The sequence below is a fragment of the Pongo pygmaeus genome, chromosome 16, assembly GCF_028885625.2.
Source record: "Pongo pygmaeus isolate AG05252 chromosome 16, NHGRI_mPonPyg2-v2.0_pri, whole genome shotgun sequence".
Classification (NCBI taxonomy): domain Eukaryota; kingdom Metazoa; phylum Chordata; class Mammalia; order Primates; family Hominidae; genus Pongo; species Pongo pygmaeus.
The window spans coordinates 57105623-57118744 of NC_072389.2; the positions used below are offsets into that span (position 1 = coordinate 57105623).

Here is a 13122-nt window from a genome sequence, read left to right on the forward strand (position 1 = left end):
TTTTTAAAAATGAAAAATACTTAGAAATGTTTTCCCCTAGGATATACCATGATAAACTTGATAAGACTTGAAAAAAAAAATGGAAGAGATTTGTTACATATAACCAACAAAGAATATATTAAGGGCATTTTTTTTTAATGGGCAAAAGATTCTTCACACAATAAGGAACACATTGGCCAATGAACATATGAAAAGATGCTCAACCTCATCATAATTCAGCAGAATGCAAATTAAAACCACAGTGAAATACCACCAGAATGGCCAAAAATAAATACTCTGATAATACCAACAATGAGCAAGGATGAGGAGCAATGTGAATTGTCTTGTGCCGAATCTGCTGGGAACGTTAATTCGTGTAATCACTTTGAAAATAGTTTGGGATTACCTAATCAAGTTCAGTATAAGCATACCCTTTTCCCAGCAATTCCTTCCTAGATTTGAACATCAGAGAAACTCTCTCACACATGTGTACCAGGAAATAGGTAACAAGATTGTTTATAGCAGAGAAATAGAGGGGAGAGACTATAAGCAACTTAAATGTTCATTTATACGATAGAATACTATATAGAAATGAAAAGAAAGTAGTATAGGTTTAAGCATCAACTCAAAACAATGAACAACATTAAATGAAAAAAGCAAGTCACAGAAGGGTGCATACTCTGCGAGTCTGTTTACATAACATGCAAGAAAAGGGGCAGATCTAAAACTGTTGAGGGTATGTACAAATAAGGCAGAACTCTGAAGGAAAGCGAGAGAATGATTAATTCAAAATCTGGTAGAGTGGCTACCTTTGGAGGAGGAGATGCAACTAGAGAAGTGAATATGAGGGTATTAGTAATGTTTTCTCTTTTATGCTGGGCAGGGTGTTCATGGTTGTTCATTTTATTCTTTAAGCAATACTGTAAACAAGCTTTGTGTAGCAGATTTTACTTTGGGAATAGGAGAAGCAATGTATTGGAGTAAGCTATTTAGTCTCTCCGTAGAATGTAGAATGTCATGTTCCAACTTTACAGAACCTGGGTGGCATATAGCATTGCCTGCCTTTGCCCCTGATATCTCATTCCTGTCGTACTGCCTATTAGAGTGCCCTGTTAGAATGATCATTGAATTTATGACCCATACTAGGACATTCTTGAAAGTAAAGTAAGGGATGCATAAAATAATTAAACTTATATCTATGTATATTTTAAAATATTCATTGAGAAAATTGGCTTATATACTGAAAATTTCAAAAATATATTAAAGCACATTAAAAACTTTTAAAGTAATAATTATCCAAACATTTAAAAAAAAGCATGAACTAAATTATTCTTGGTACATATTTATATATTTTTATCAGTTTCTTCCCCTTATCTGTCTGAAGTACCGTGTCATTGGTATTTTTATAAAGGGAAAATTTTTTTAAGTGGTGTTATTTTTAATTTTTGTCCTTTAAAATTTTTACCTTCTTCAAAATTACATTTTATGGCTAATATATTGGAAAGTGATGATATCTTCCATTGAGTCTTATCTGAAGACTGTATTATTTTTAATGGAGAAAATATACTGTAAATATACTTGTAAGCTTGCTCATTTATTTATTTATTTATTTATTTTTAGAGATAGGATCTCACCTTGTTGCCCAGGCTGGAGTGCAGTGACACAACCATAGCTCACTGCAGCCTCAAACTCCTGGGCTCAAGCGATCCTCCTACTTCACCCTCCCAAGTAGCTAGGGCTACAGGTGTGTGCCGCCATGCCCAGCTATTTTTTTAAAGTTTATATAGAGATGAGGTCTCACTATGTTGCCCAGGCTAGTTTCAAACTCCTGGGCTCAAGTGATCCTCCTACCTCAGCCTCCCAAAGTGTTGGGATTACAGGCATGAGCCACTGTGCCTGGCCAAACTTGCTATCTTAAAGTTGGAAGTACAAAATGGAGGCTTAACAAACAGTAATGACAATGATAATAATTTGCTAAAAAAAAAAATTCAAGATAACCGGTAAACCAGAAGAGGTGCCAATAAAACAGGTATAAACCAGACCTGTCTTGGGCAGTTACACAAGTTGCTTGCAATGTAGTATCTGCATAAGCAAATTCTGTTCATTTGCTTTTTTTTTTTTCCTATGATTACAGGATGTTTTTATTTTTTTCGACACAGTATTCTATTTCCTCCATGTTTTCCAGAACAAATGCATACCATGTGTCTTTTACAATGAGAATAAACCAACAAAACTGTACTTTCTCCTTCATTTTAACTGGCTCCTAGCTAGATTAGAGATACTCATACTTGAACTGGGATAATAAGTAAAACCCAGTCGTGTGCTTTCCATGTATTCTGGAAAACATTTAGGACCTATGGTAGGTCCGGCCTCAACATCTCAACATTAAATCAGCAGTTCTCTTTCCTGGAGTTAGAGATTCGTGCATCAAGCTGAGCATGGTGTCCTGTACCTATAATCCCAGCTACTCGGGAGTCTGAGGCGGGAGGGTCACTTGAATCCAGGAGTTCAAGACCAGCCAGGACAAGACCCTGTCTCAATCATAAAATCTTTTTTTTAATTTTTTTAAAAATTAACAAGTTAATATAAAATTAAAGTGTGTCTTGAAATCAGACAGCCATCTTGTCTGCCATTGCTGAACAAATTACAAAAATGGACTCATAATACATATTTGCCCACAGGGCTTGCAATACTGTTTCACAAAGATGGCTGTATTCTTCCTCTTCACAAACGGCCAGTCTGATGCATAGCATGTTTAGCTACAGATGCCTCTGCTGACTCTCCCTGCAACATTTTCATTGCTCGCCAGTAGATCTGTCTGCAGTTTTCAGGTCTACCAAGGGGGTGGTTCAATGGTTCCTTGATACAATCCACCCAAAGATCAGAATCTACAGATCCAAACTCTCTCAAAGCCCTCTCATAATATTCTCTTATGTTCACCATCTTGCAGGATTCTTGCTGTTTTCAAACTGAATCATTTTCCTGAAAAGTCAACTGAAAATGGATGGCTGTTCTGTAAACCTGTATACACAGCTCTGGCTTTTTTATAGCCACCATGTTGATAAGCCCAATCCAGGTACTTATCCTTCAGGGTTACTGAGTTGGCACCTGTGACAGCTAAGAGAGCTTTCTTAAAGATTGCCTCGGTGTCCAATCATTAAAAAGTCAGGAAACAACAGGTGCTGGAGAGGATGTGGAGAAATAGGAACACTTTTACACTGTTGGTGGGACTGTGAACTAATTCAACCCTTGTGGAAGTCAGTGTGGCGATTCCTCAGGGATCTAGAACTAGAAATTCCATTCAACCCAGCCATCCCATTACTGGGTATATACCCAAAGGACTATAAATCATGCTGCTATAAAGACACATGCACACGTATGTTTATTGCGGCATTATTCACAGTAGCAAAGACTTGGAACCAACCCAAATGTCCAACAATGATAGACTGGATTAAGAAAATGTGGCACATATACACCATGGAATACTATGCAGCCATAAAAAATGATGAGTTCATGTCCTTTGTAGGGACATGGATGAAACTGGAAATCATCATTCTCAGTAAACTATCGCAAGAACAAAAAACCAAACACCGCATATTCTCACTCATAGGTGGGAATTGAACAATGAGAACACATGCACACAGGAAGGGGATCATCACACTTCGGGGACTGTTGTGGGGTGGGGGGAGGGGAGAGGGATAGCATTGGGAGATATACCTAATGCTAGATGACGAGTTAGTGGGTGCAGCACACCAGCATGGCACATGTATACATATGTAACTTACCTGCACATTGCACACATGTACCATAAAACCTAAAGTATAATAATATTAAAAAAAAAAAAGATTGCCTCGGTGTCTTCTTGGCTTTTGGCATCTTCACTCCACTCTGCCAGGAAGTCCACAATGGTAGACAAACCTGGAGTTTCAGGTGCACAGAGTCTTCCTCAAAAAGCATGGCTATGTCAGGGCTCTTTGAGTCAATCAGCACATGCGCCTTCATCTGCCACATTGTCCCAGAGTCTCTATAAACAATTCGGTCCCAGATACTGCCATCTCTAGAGCTTTCCTCAGGAAGTTATGGCACAGCAACAACTCAAGTCAACTGCTTGTATTGGAATTCTGGCAGAAGCTTGAGTTCATGTGCCCTTCTGAATTCAGTCATGGTTCTTTCCAACCTCTTCCCTCTGAGGAACCCACTGTTTGTCTTCTTAGTAAATCTTTCCAAGCAAAAGGTGATATAACACTTCCACATGGCCTCCCTTGGCAGAGTCTTCACTGCCTCTTCATATATAGCACAGCATCTCTCCTCCTTCTGGCCCTCCTCTGCTTTGTCTTATTTCATTGTAGGCTGTAGACTGCTCTTCTCCCGTCTGTGACTCGATCTCTAATTCTCACCTTGCCGCATAATCCCAAGTGAGAAGATCATCTGTGTGTAGAGCCTGAGGGTCATCATAAATTTCTTTTTGTAGACCTTTGGCAAAGTCAAATCACTGTGCAGTTGAAAGCAGTGACACATGAAATTCTGCACCTTTAATTATGCTTACAGAATTTTCGTAGATGATCCGTGCCAATTTGCCCTTAAGGATTTCTTCAGAATAATCAGGATTCTCCACATCCATGTTGGCTTTTTCAAATTCTTGCTTTTCCTTCCTCAGTTTTTCAGCATGCGTCAGCCCCATCCTAAAGTAGTCTTGATAAAGTTTTGGGCCCTCTGGATGAAAGTGCAGTTCCCAAAGAAATAGTTGCCTTGCGCTTTCTGAAGACAAGCAGTCTTCCATTTCCCATTTGGCTGCCATAATCCATAAAGCTGGCTTGTTGGAATGAATGGCCAACATGGCAGAGAATACCTTGCTAAGTTGAGTTTTAGTAGCCCATTTCTTACAAAAAACTACATAGGAAGCCAGGCGCAGTGGCTCATGCCTGTAATCCCAGCACTTTGGGAGGCCGAGGCAGGTGGATCACCTGAGGTCAGGAGTTGGAGACCAGCCTGACCAACAAGGTGAAACCCCGTCTCTACTAAAAATACAAAAATTAGCCGGGCCTGGTGGCGGGCGCCTGTAGTCCCAGCCACTCAGGAGGCTGAGACAGGAGAATTGCTTGAACCCAGGAAGCAGAGGTTGCAGTGAGCCGAGGTCATGCCACTGCAATCCAGCCTAGGCGACGGAGCATGACTCCGTCTCAAAAAACAAACAAAAAACTACATAGGAGAGCCAAAGTTGAACATCATCTTTCCTCTTTGCTGAGGCACTTCGGAAAACACCTTGTACCTGGTGTACGATAGAATTCTCAATCTCATCCTTCTTAAATGAATATCCATTGCGTGTTCTTCTCTGGATCTGTTTGAAAAGATTAATTTCATGTTGAACATAATTGATAAAGTCGTCCTTGAAAAGGGCTCTTCCCTGGATTCTGTACTCTAGATCAGAAGCCTTCTTAATGATAGCCTTAATCTCTGCATGACTGAACAGTCCAATGTGCTCCAGCTGTTCCAATTCAGGGAGCTGATCTTCTTTGTGTTCCTGAATTATCTCTGCCATGAGGTCTGAACTCTACAACCCCATGGTAGCTTCTCAACCGTGAACACGTGCAGGAAGCTCCCCCATTTGCTTGTTGTTGGACCTAAGGTGGTTGCTAGTCAAGTTGCTGTCAGATTCCTGTGGTGAGCCTGCCTTTCTAAACAGTTTGAACATTTCCATTCATGGGAGATGGAAACACATCAAAGGAGCCTTAAAATGTTACTGGTTTGCAGAAAAAACATACTAAAATATTAAGGTGAGAAAACTTGAGGGAAGGGGTAGTAAAGGAAATATATCAAACTGAAGTACTGAGCATTTTGCAATCAAGAAAAACTTAACCAAATCACTAAGTCTAAAGTGTATTTATTTCCATAGGTACTAGGTACTTTTTTTTTTTTTTTTTAGACAAGGTCTTGCTATGTCACCCAGGCTAGAGTATAAAGGCACGATCTTGGCTCACTGCAACCTCTGCCTCCTGGGCTGAAGCCATCCTCCATTCTCAGCCTCCTGAGTAGCTGGGACCACAGGTGTATACCACCACACCTGGCTGATGTTTTGTATTTTTCACCATGTTGCCCAGGCTGCTCTTAAACTCCTGAGCTCAAGCGAGTCACCTGCCTCAGCCTCCCAACGTTCTGGGATTACAGATGTGAGCCACTGCATCTGGCCCAGTACTAGGTATATTTTATGAGACACACAGTTCGTACATATGGCTGGAATATACAGAAATCCTTGGTTTCGCCTTTCCTATAGAACAATCCTGCCGAATCAGCAGATGATTAGCTCTTTGATATATGCCAACTTCTGTGTCTCTAGAGCTACTATTAACCTGCTTGTTGATTAACCTCATGGCTGCCTGGGAGAGATCACACAGTAAGGAAATGATGATGGTCCCTTCCCACAGTCAGACCCTCTCACCAACCTTGTCAGTCAGTGGATGACATATCCCAGCATGATTTTGAGTATTTTACTCAATCTCAGAATGCTATATTTTTTTCCTTTAAAAACACCTCAGAAAAATATTTTCAAATGCATCTTTTCAAAAGAATATTTTTCCTAGTGGCAAGAGACCACTCCTGTCATGTGGAATGTATTGATATCCCCCCACATTAATATTGAGTCATAGTGTTCTCCTAAACAATATATAGTAAAACAAATGTGCCTTAAACATATTGTGCTGAAGCAAAGTACTCTGGTAAAATAATTTGAAAGCCATTGATGGAAAATCTTTTATTTTGGCACATAATTTCTTTCCCCCTAAAATTTAATTATTAGAAATTGTAAATTCTATCAAGTGGCTGCCTTAATGGATTTGAATTTTGTTTTATCTTTTCCCTCTTTTTTCCTGGTTGATTTTTTTTTCTCAACACAAGGCAAAAGGCATTGAGTGATTCATAAACAAGAATAGTATGTGATATATGATCAAAGAATATATGACACATGGAAATTACATTTCACTTAACCTGAGAATTAGATCTAAGTAGGTGGAGATGACTTACTATTTAAAATGTATTTGTTTCTTCTCTCCATAGCTTTAAGAAAAAGTAGAGATCACTTCTGACTGTACTGAACAGCAAAAATTAAGTGACTTGCTGCTACACTGCACATCATGGCACTGCCATTCCGTAAGGACTTAGAAAAGTACAAAGACCTTGATGAAGATGAGCTCCTTGGGAATCTGTCAGAAACAGAACTGAAACAACTGGAAACTGTTTTGGATGATCTTGACCCCGAGGTAGGTGCTAGCTGATGAAGAGAAATGAAATAACTTTTCAAATTCTTTGAAACTCAGTAGCTGCCTTTGAGCTTTTTCATGACTTTTCTCTGGCACCTTCCACCCTCTCCTCCTCTTTATCCAAATCAGGTTGCTTTTGGCTTCCTCTCCAGTTCCCCACTTCTGCCTCCATATGTTTAATGACATGACTGTCCTAAACTACTTCAGTATCCTTATTTTCAAACATCTCCTGAAATTTTTTCCTCTTCTAAGAAGTTTTTCTCTTCTGTGCAGGAAGGGATATTTTTAGTACAATGCAGCGGATGATTACCTTTTTGATACACGCCAACCTCTGTCTCTTCAGAGCTTCTGTGCCAGGTGGCTCCAGTGTAGAATGCCTCTAAAAGATTCTTCATGACCCTAAATCTAATTGTTCCCTTTCTGAAGGATGCTGACCAAATTGATTACATTTCCAGTCATTGGTAGAATAGATCTAAGTAACTTCTTGGCAATACAGCAGTCCACTGTGGGGCAGACATGAATATATGTATGTAAGCTTTAACTTGCAAGGTGGATGTTGTTTGTCTTATAAATTACACAAGGCTAAGATAGACACCCATGACCCTTGAATTGTTATTCCCTGATGTGTTGGGGGATAGGCAGTGAGGGAAGAGCCTGAAGGTCCTGAAGGTAATGGTTGTTTGCTAGGCTGCTTTTCTTTACCACATTTCTTTATGCCAAGATGTTGATTTTAAGTATCCTCTAAGGACTGAGGTGGAGTTCATTTTATAACATTGTTCTTGTTACTGGATGATGTATCTACACCATAGATCAAATCCCTTAACCATAATTACTATTATAAGGAAAAGTTCCCGGTACATCTAATTGGAGGGGGATTATTCAGGATAACAATGCTGTTTTTATCACATCACAGCAATATCTTCTGTAGGCAGTTCAATCTATTAGACCTATTTGAATCAAATGGTTTTAAAATTGGAAAAAGTGGCTGGGTGCTCACGCCTATAATTGCGGCACTTTGGGAGGCCGAGGCGGGTGGATCACTTGAGGCCAGGAGTTCGAGACCAGCCTGGCCAACATAGTGAACCCCGTCTCTACTAAATATACAAAAATTAGCTGGGCATGGTGGTGCGCGCATGTAGCCCCAGGCTACTTGGGGAGTGGAGGTATGAGAATTGCTTGAGCCAGAGAGGTGGAAGTTGCAGTGAGCCAAAATTGCACCACTGTACTCCAGCTTGGGTGACAGAGCAAGACTATCTCAAAAAAAAAGAACTGGAAAAAGCATAAGACTTTATCTAGTCCCTAGGCCAGGTTTCTCAATCTTGACAGTATTTACTTTTGAGGTTGGATAATTTGTTGTAGGGGGGCCATCCTGTGCCTTGGAGGGATGTTTAACAACATCCCTGACCAGTAGCACACTCCTCCTGTTTTAAAATGTTCCTAGGATGTTGTTTTAATCAGGTTTGGTAATGGATGACAGACACTGAAACTACTGCCTTGAAAGAAGAGTTTATTACTTACAGTTCCAAGAGTAGGAGGCACACCATGCCACACAGAGGCACATGGGGAAGCACCTAGATTGGTCAGGAGGCAAAAGGATCAAGGAACAAGCATGGTCCAGAGCCTTTATTGTGGTTCAATGGGAATGAATGGGTGAGTCAGGATAGGCAAGTTTGAACAAGTTTAGGACTAGATAGTTTGAATAATTTGAACAGGCTCAGGGCTATGTAACTAGTCTCTAGTTGTCCAGTATCTGGCTCTGGGTGATTTAGCGGGAGGGGAAATACTGGCTTGGTAAGTGAGTGTTAGATAAAAAAGAGGTGGTTAGGAGAATTGGTTGGTTTGCGTATGAAAGGTGTGCTCCGGGGCAGGTTGGTGGGGAGTAGTGCGCTCTCTAGCTAGCCCTGGAAGGAGTGGTCTCTCTAGGATTAGCAAGGCCCCAAGATCTCAAAGCATCATAAAACTCAGAAAATAAAAAACATGAATTTTTTTAGAACCCAGTTCTCACTCTGTTCCTCAGGCAAGAGTGAAGTGGTGCAATGATAGCTCACTGCAGCCTCGAACTTCTGGGCTCAAGCGATCCTCCCACCTCAGCCTCCTATGTAGCTAGGACTACAGGCAAGCACCACTATACCCAGCTAATTACTTTTTTAAATTTTTTATAGAGAAAGGGTCTCGTTATGTTACCCAGACTGAAAAACATAATACCCTCCCCCTGAGTTGACAACCAAAAATGTCTCCAGACATTGTCAAATGTCCTCTAGGGGACAAAAACACTACTGGTTCAGAAACATTGATCTAGTTCATGCCCTCTGTTTTACAGATGGAAAACAGAAATTAGGTAACTTGCCTCAGTTATTACAATTAGGAAAAGAGCTGGGACTAGATCCCTCACTGCCTGATTGATACCTGGCAGTCTAGCAATCTTTCTGTTAAACCACATTGAGTCTCCTCCCAACTCATGCACTATGGTATCAGTCTGAAATCTGATGGCTAATTTTTTATTTGTAAATCCATGGCCTGCTTCTTGTGTGGGGAGGCTTGAGTAACCTCTGAATGTATTTTGCAAACTCCCCAACCCCAGTCGTAACTCCCCTAACCTCAATACTGTTAGTTGAGACTAGGAGAACAGTGATGTTTATTGACAACATCTGTTTGTTGGGTGACATGTCTTTGGAAAGCGTTCTGGTAAAGAACCAGGTAAGAAAAGAGGTCAAGGGTAGTAGCAGCTACTTCAGCCAAAGAAACACCACTGTAACTTACAAAGTCTCAGGAAGTAGGTTGAAGGTGTGTGTGGTACCTTATTATATTTTGGAGGACTGTTTTACTGTCCTTCTGCTGTATTCAGTGTACATGTTTGCTAACTCACTGAGTTTTTGCCAAAAAAAAAAAAAATATATATATATATATATATATATATATATATCTCCAGAAGACAGCCAGCCTAGGAAAAGCTTTTTTCCCCCCCAATGCTAGGAATATATTTTACATCAAAATTGCACTGCAAGAGAGAAACGTGTCGTTTTTAGTGACAATCATATTAAAGAAAATTTTTATCTGAAAAGTAATTATGATCTATTAGCTTACTTGATTAGAATATATTTCTAATGAAGGTTGGTTCATGGGTTTATAGTCTCTAAAACCAGCTAATTTCATTTAGATTGTGGTTAGACTGTTTTTGGCCGGGTATAGTGGCTCACACCTGTAATCCTAGCATTTTGGGAGGCCAAGGAAGGAGATTTGCTTAAGAGTGGGAGTTCCAGACCATCCTGGGCAACATAGCAAGACCTTGCCTCTACAAAAAATTTTAAAAATTAGCCGGGGGCATGGTGGTGCACACCTGTAGTTCCAGTTACTCCAGAGGCCTAGGCAGGAAGATTGCTTAAGCCCAGGAGTTCAAGGTTGCAGCAAGCTATGATCACACCACTGTACTCCAGCCTGAGCAATAGAGCAAGACCCTGTCTCCCCCCCAAAAAAAAGAAAGAAAAAAAAGGCTTTCTAAGGAGCCAGACCAAAAAAAAACAAAAAGAAAGAAAAAAAAGGCTTTCTAGGGAGCCAGAATTTCAGCTATCATATTTAAGACTGTGTGTGTCACATGGGCTTGAGCAGGCAGGTAGAGTAGTGCAAATTCCATTACCACCACCATGAAATCGCAGTAGATACCTCTATGCGTTATTGTTGGAGAAGGAAAGTAACTTTTTATTAATTTGCCTGAATGAGAATCTTCAAAAGCATTCTAACACCTTTATTCAGTAAATATTTGGGGGCAACTTGTAGATCCCAGCTACTATGCTAGGCTTAGGAATACAAGAATGAGCAAAACAAATGTGGTCTTTGCCCTCGTGACGCAGGCTGGTAGGAATAAGAGCAGTTCGACATTAATCAAATAATCATACCATATTAAAAGAATGGTAAGTGCTATACACTGTAAGAGCTTGTGATGAGAGGTTAAGAAAAGCTTCCCTGGGGGAATGGAGCTACAATCTGAAAAATGAGTTGCAAAAAGGGATAGGCAGAGCATTCCAGGGAAGGGAGACCACACACATAGAGGCCTGGTGGTAGAAGGAAGTATATGGCAAGTACAAGAGAGAAAAAAAGTCCAGTGTGACTGGAATGGAGAGGGTGTGTGAGATGAGGCTAGGGTGACAGACTGAGGGGCTGGTGGTGAAGGATAAAAAATATCAGGCAGCTGATCCAGTTGGGAAGCTAATGTAACAGTCTCAGCAAGCTTGGATCATAGTTTCGACCAAAGTAATAATGTTGGAGATGGGAAAAACATGAATGAGTTCTTCAGGAAGTAAAAATGAGTAGGATTTGCAGGTCAATTGGAAATGGATTCTTCATGTGTAGTTCCTCTCTTGATTTCTAAGTCTAAAGGTAGAAATCTTATGTTTCTTTTTTATGTTTCCATAAACAATTTTGTATTACAGAAACATGCTTGGTACAAAGTTAGGAATGTTTCGTCTTTACAGTTCAGCTTTCTGTGTAGTAGGTACCATGTAGTAGGTACCATTACATAAAGGGTAATACAGAGGTGAATTTTATGAAAATTATTATGTATCTCAACAAATGACCACAGTTGAAGTGCTGTATTTCCTAGTTACAAATTGAATATTCTCTATTACTATTACCCATATAAGATTACCCTTTATAATGAAAAATTGTCTTATACCACCCATGAAATTCAGCGTCACTGCCAATATTGGGAGGTTTTGCAAAAGAGAGCTGGCCCTTTTGTGTGATTTCTCTGGCTGCCTCCCATTTTCAAAGCAAAGATATACCCAGAAATATGAGACAAGGCAGTATCACTTCTTTGGCTTTTGACAAGCAAAAGGATGGTGCTCACTTTGTCTAGTCAGCCCTTGTGTTTACTGGGCTTAGTGAAAATTAAGGGACTACAGGAGACAACTTTAATCCATCACCTTCCACTCCACCTCCCTCAACTTTAAGTCAGTCCATGCGCTCAAAAAGGCTGTACCCATGTGGAAACCCAGGAACATAGCTCTTGCTATGAGTATGTCAGGGGTCCCTTGGGGCATGTGAAACAATGATAGTGATTGTTGCAAGTACATCCTAGTGGTCATGTATATACATATGCATACACACACGAGTGGAACATCTCACATTATGTTTAAACTGAAGTAAAATTAATCTGATATGCTACTGTATGGTATATATGTTTTAATCATGAAAAAGTCTGTACAATGAAATGGAAGTCATGAAGGAATATAATGTACAGAGTCATTTAAAACTCTTGTAATAGAATTATTCTCTGTACATATATATACACTGAGCAGTTATTAAGCATTAATAAAACTTTTTTAAAAAACTTTTTAAGTTCAGGGATACATGTGCAGGTTTCATTACGTAGGTAAACTTGTGTCATGGGGGTTTGTTGTACAGATTATTTCATCACTAATACCTGGTAGTTATTTTTCCTGATCCTCTACCTCCTCCCACCCTCCACCCTCCTCTGTGCTCCAATGTGTGTGCTTTATATGTCCGTGTGTTCTCATCACTTAGCTCTATGTGTGTGCTCTATATGTCCGTGTGTTCTCATCATTAACTCCCACTTATGTAAGTAAGAAGATGTGGTATGTGGTTAATAAAACTTTTTTATTAGTATCCCAGAACACTTAAAAACTAAAACTCTTTAGTTTTCTACTAGTTTTCTACTAGTTTCCTGCTAGTAGAATCCTCTCTGAAGAAAATGTTCTATTAGAAAACGTATGCCGGGCGCAGTGGCTCACACCTGTAATCCCAACACTTTGGGAGGCTGAGGAGGGCAGTTCATCTGAAGTCAGGAATTCTAGACTAGCCTGGCCAACATGGCAAAACCCCGTCTCTACCCAAAACGCAAAAATTAGCTGGGCGTGGTGGCAGGCGCCTGTAA

General features: G+C 40.1%; 1 protein-coding gene and 1 pseudogene across 1 annotated transcript in view; one reads left to right on the forward strand and one right to left on the reverse strand.

Annotated features, from left to right (window-relative positions):
• The window catches only part of TMOD3 (tropomodulin 3), an 81742-nt gene that overhangs the window by 27008 nt on the left and 41612 nt on the right, over positions 1 to 13122 (forward strand). The window contains exon 2 of the mRNA XM_054451727.2: positions 7030 to 7232. Coding sequence (XP_054307702.1) covers positions 7107 to 7232 — 126 coding nt within the window. The 5' untranslated portion in view covers positions 7030 to 7106. The remainder of the gene's footprint in view (positions 1 to 7029; positions 7233 to 13122) is intronic.
• On the reverse strand, positions 2704 to 5518 carry LOC129014373 (U3 small nucleolar RNA-associated protein 6 homolog; annotated as a pseudogene).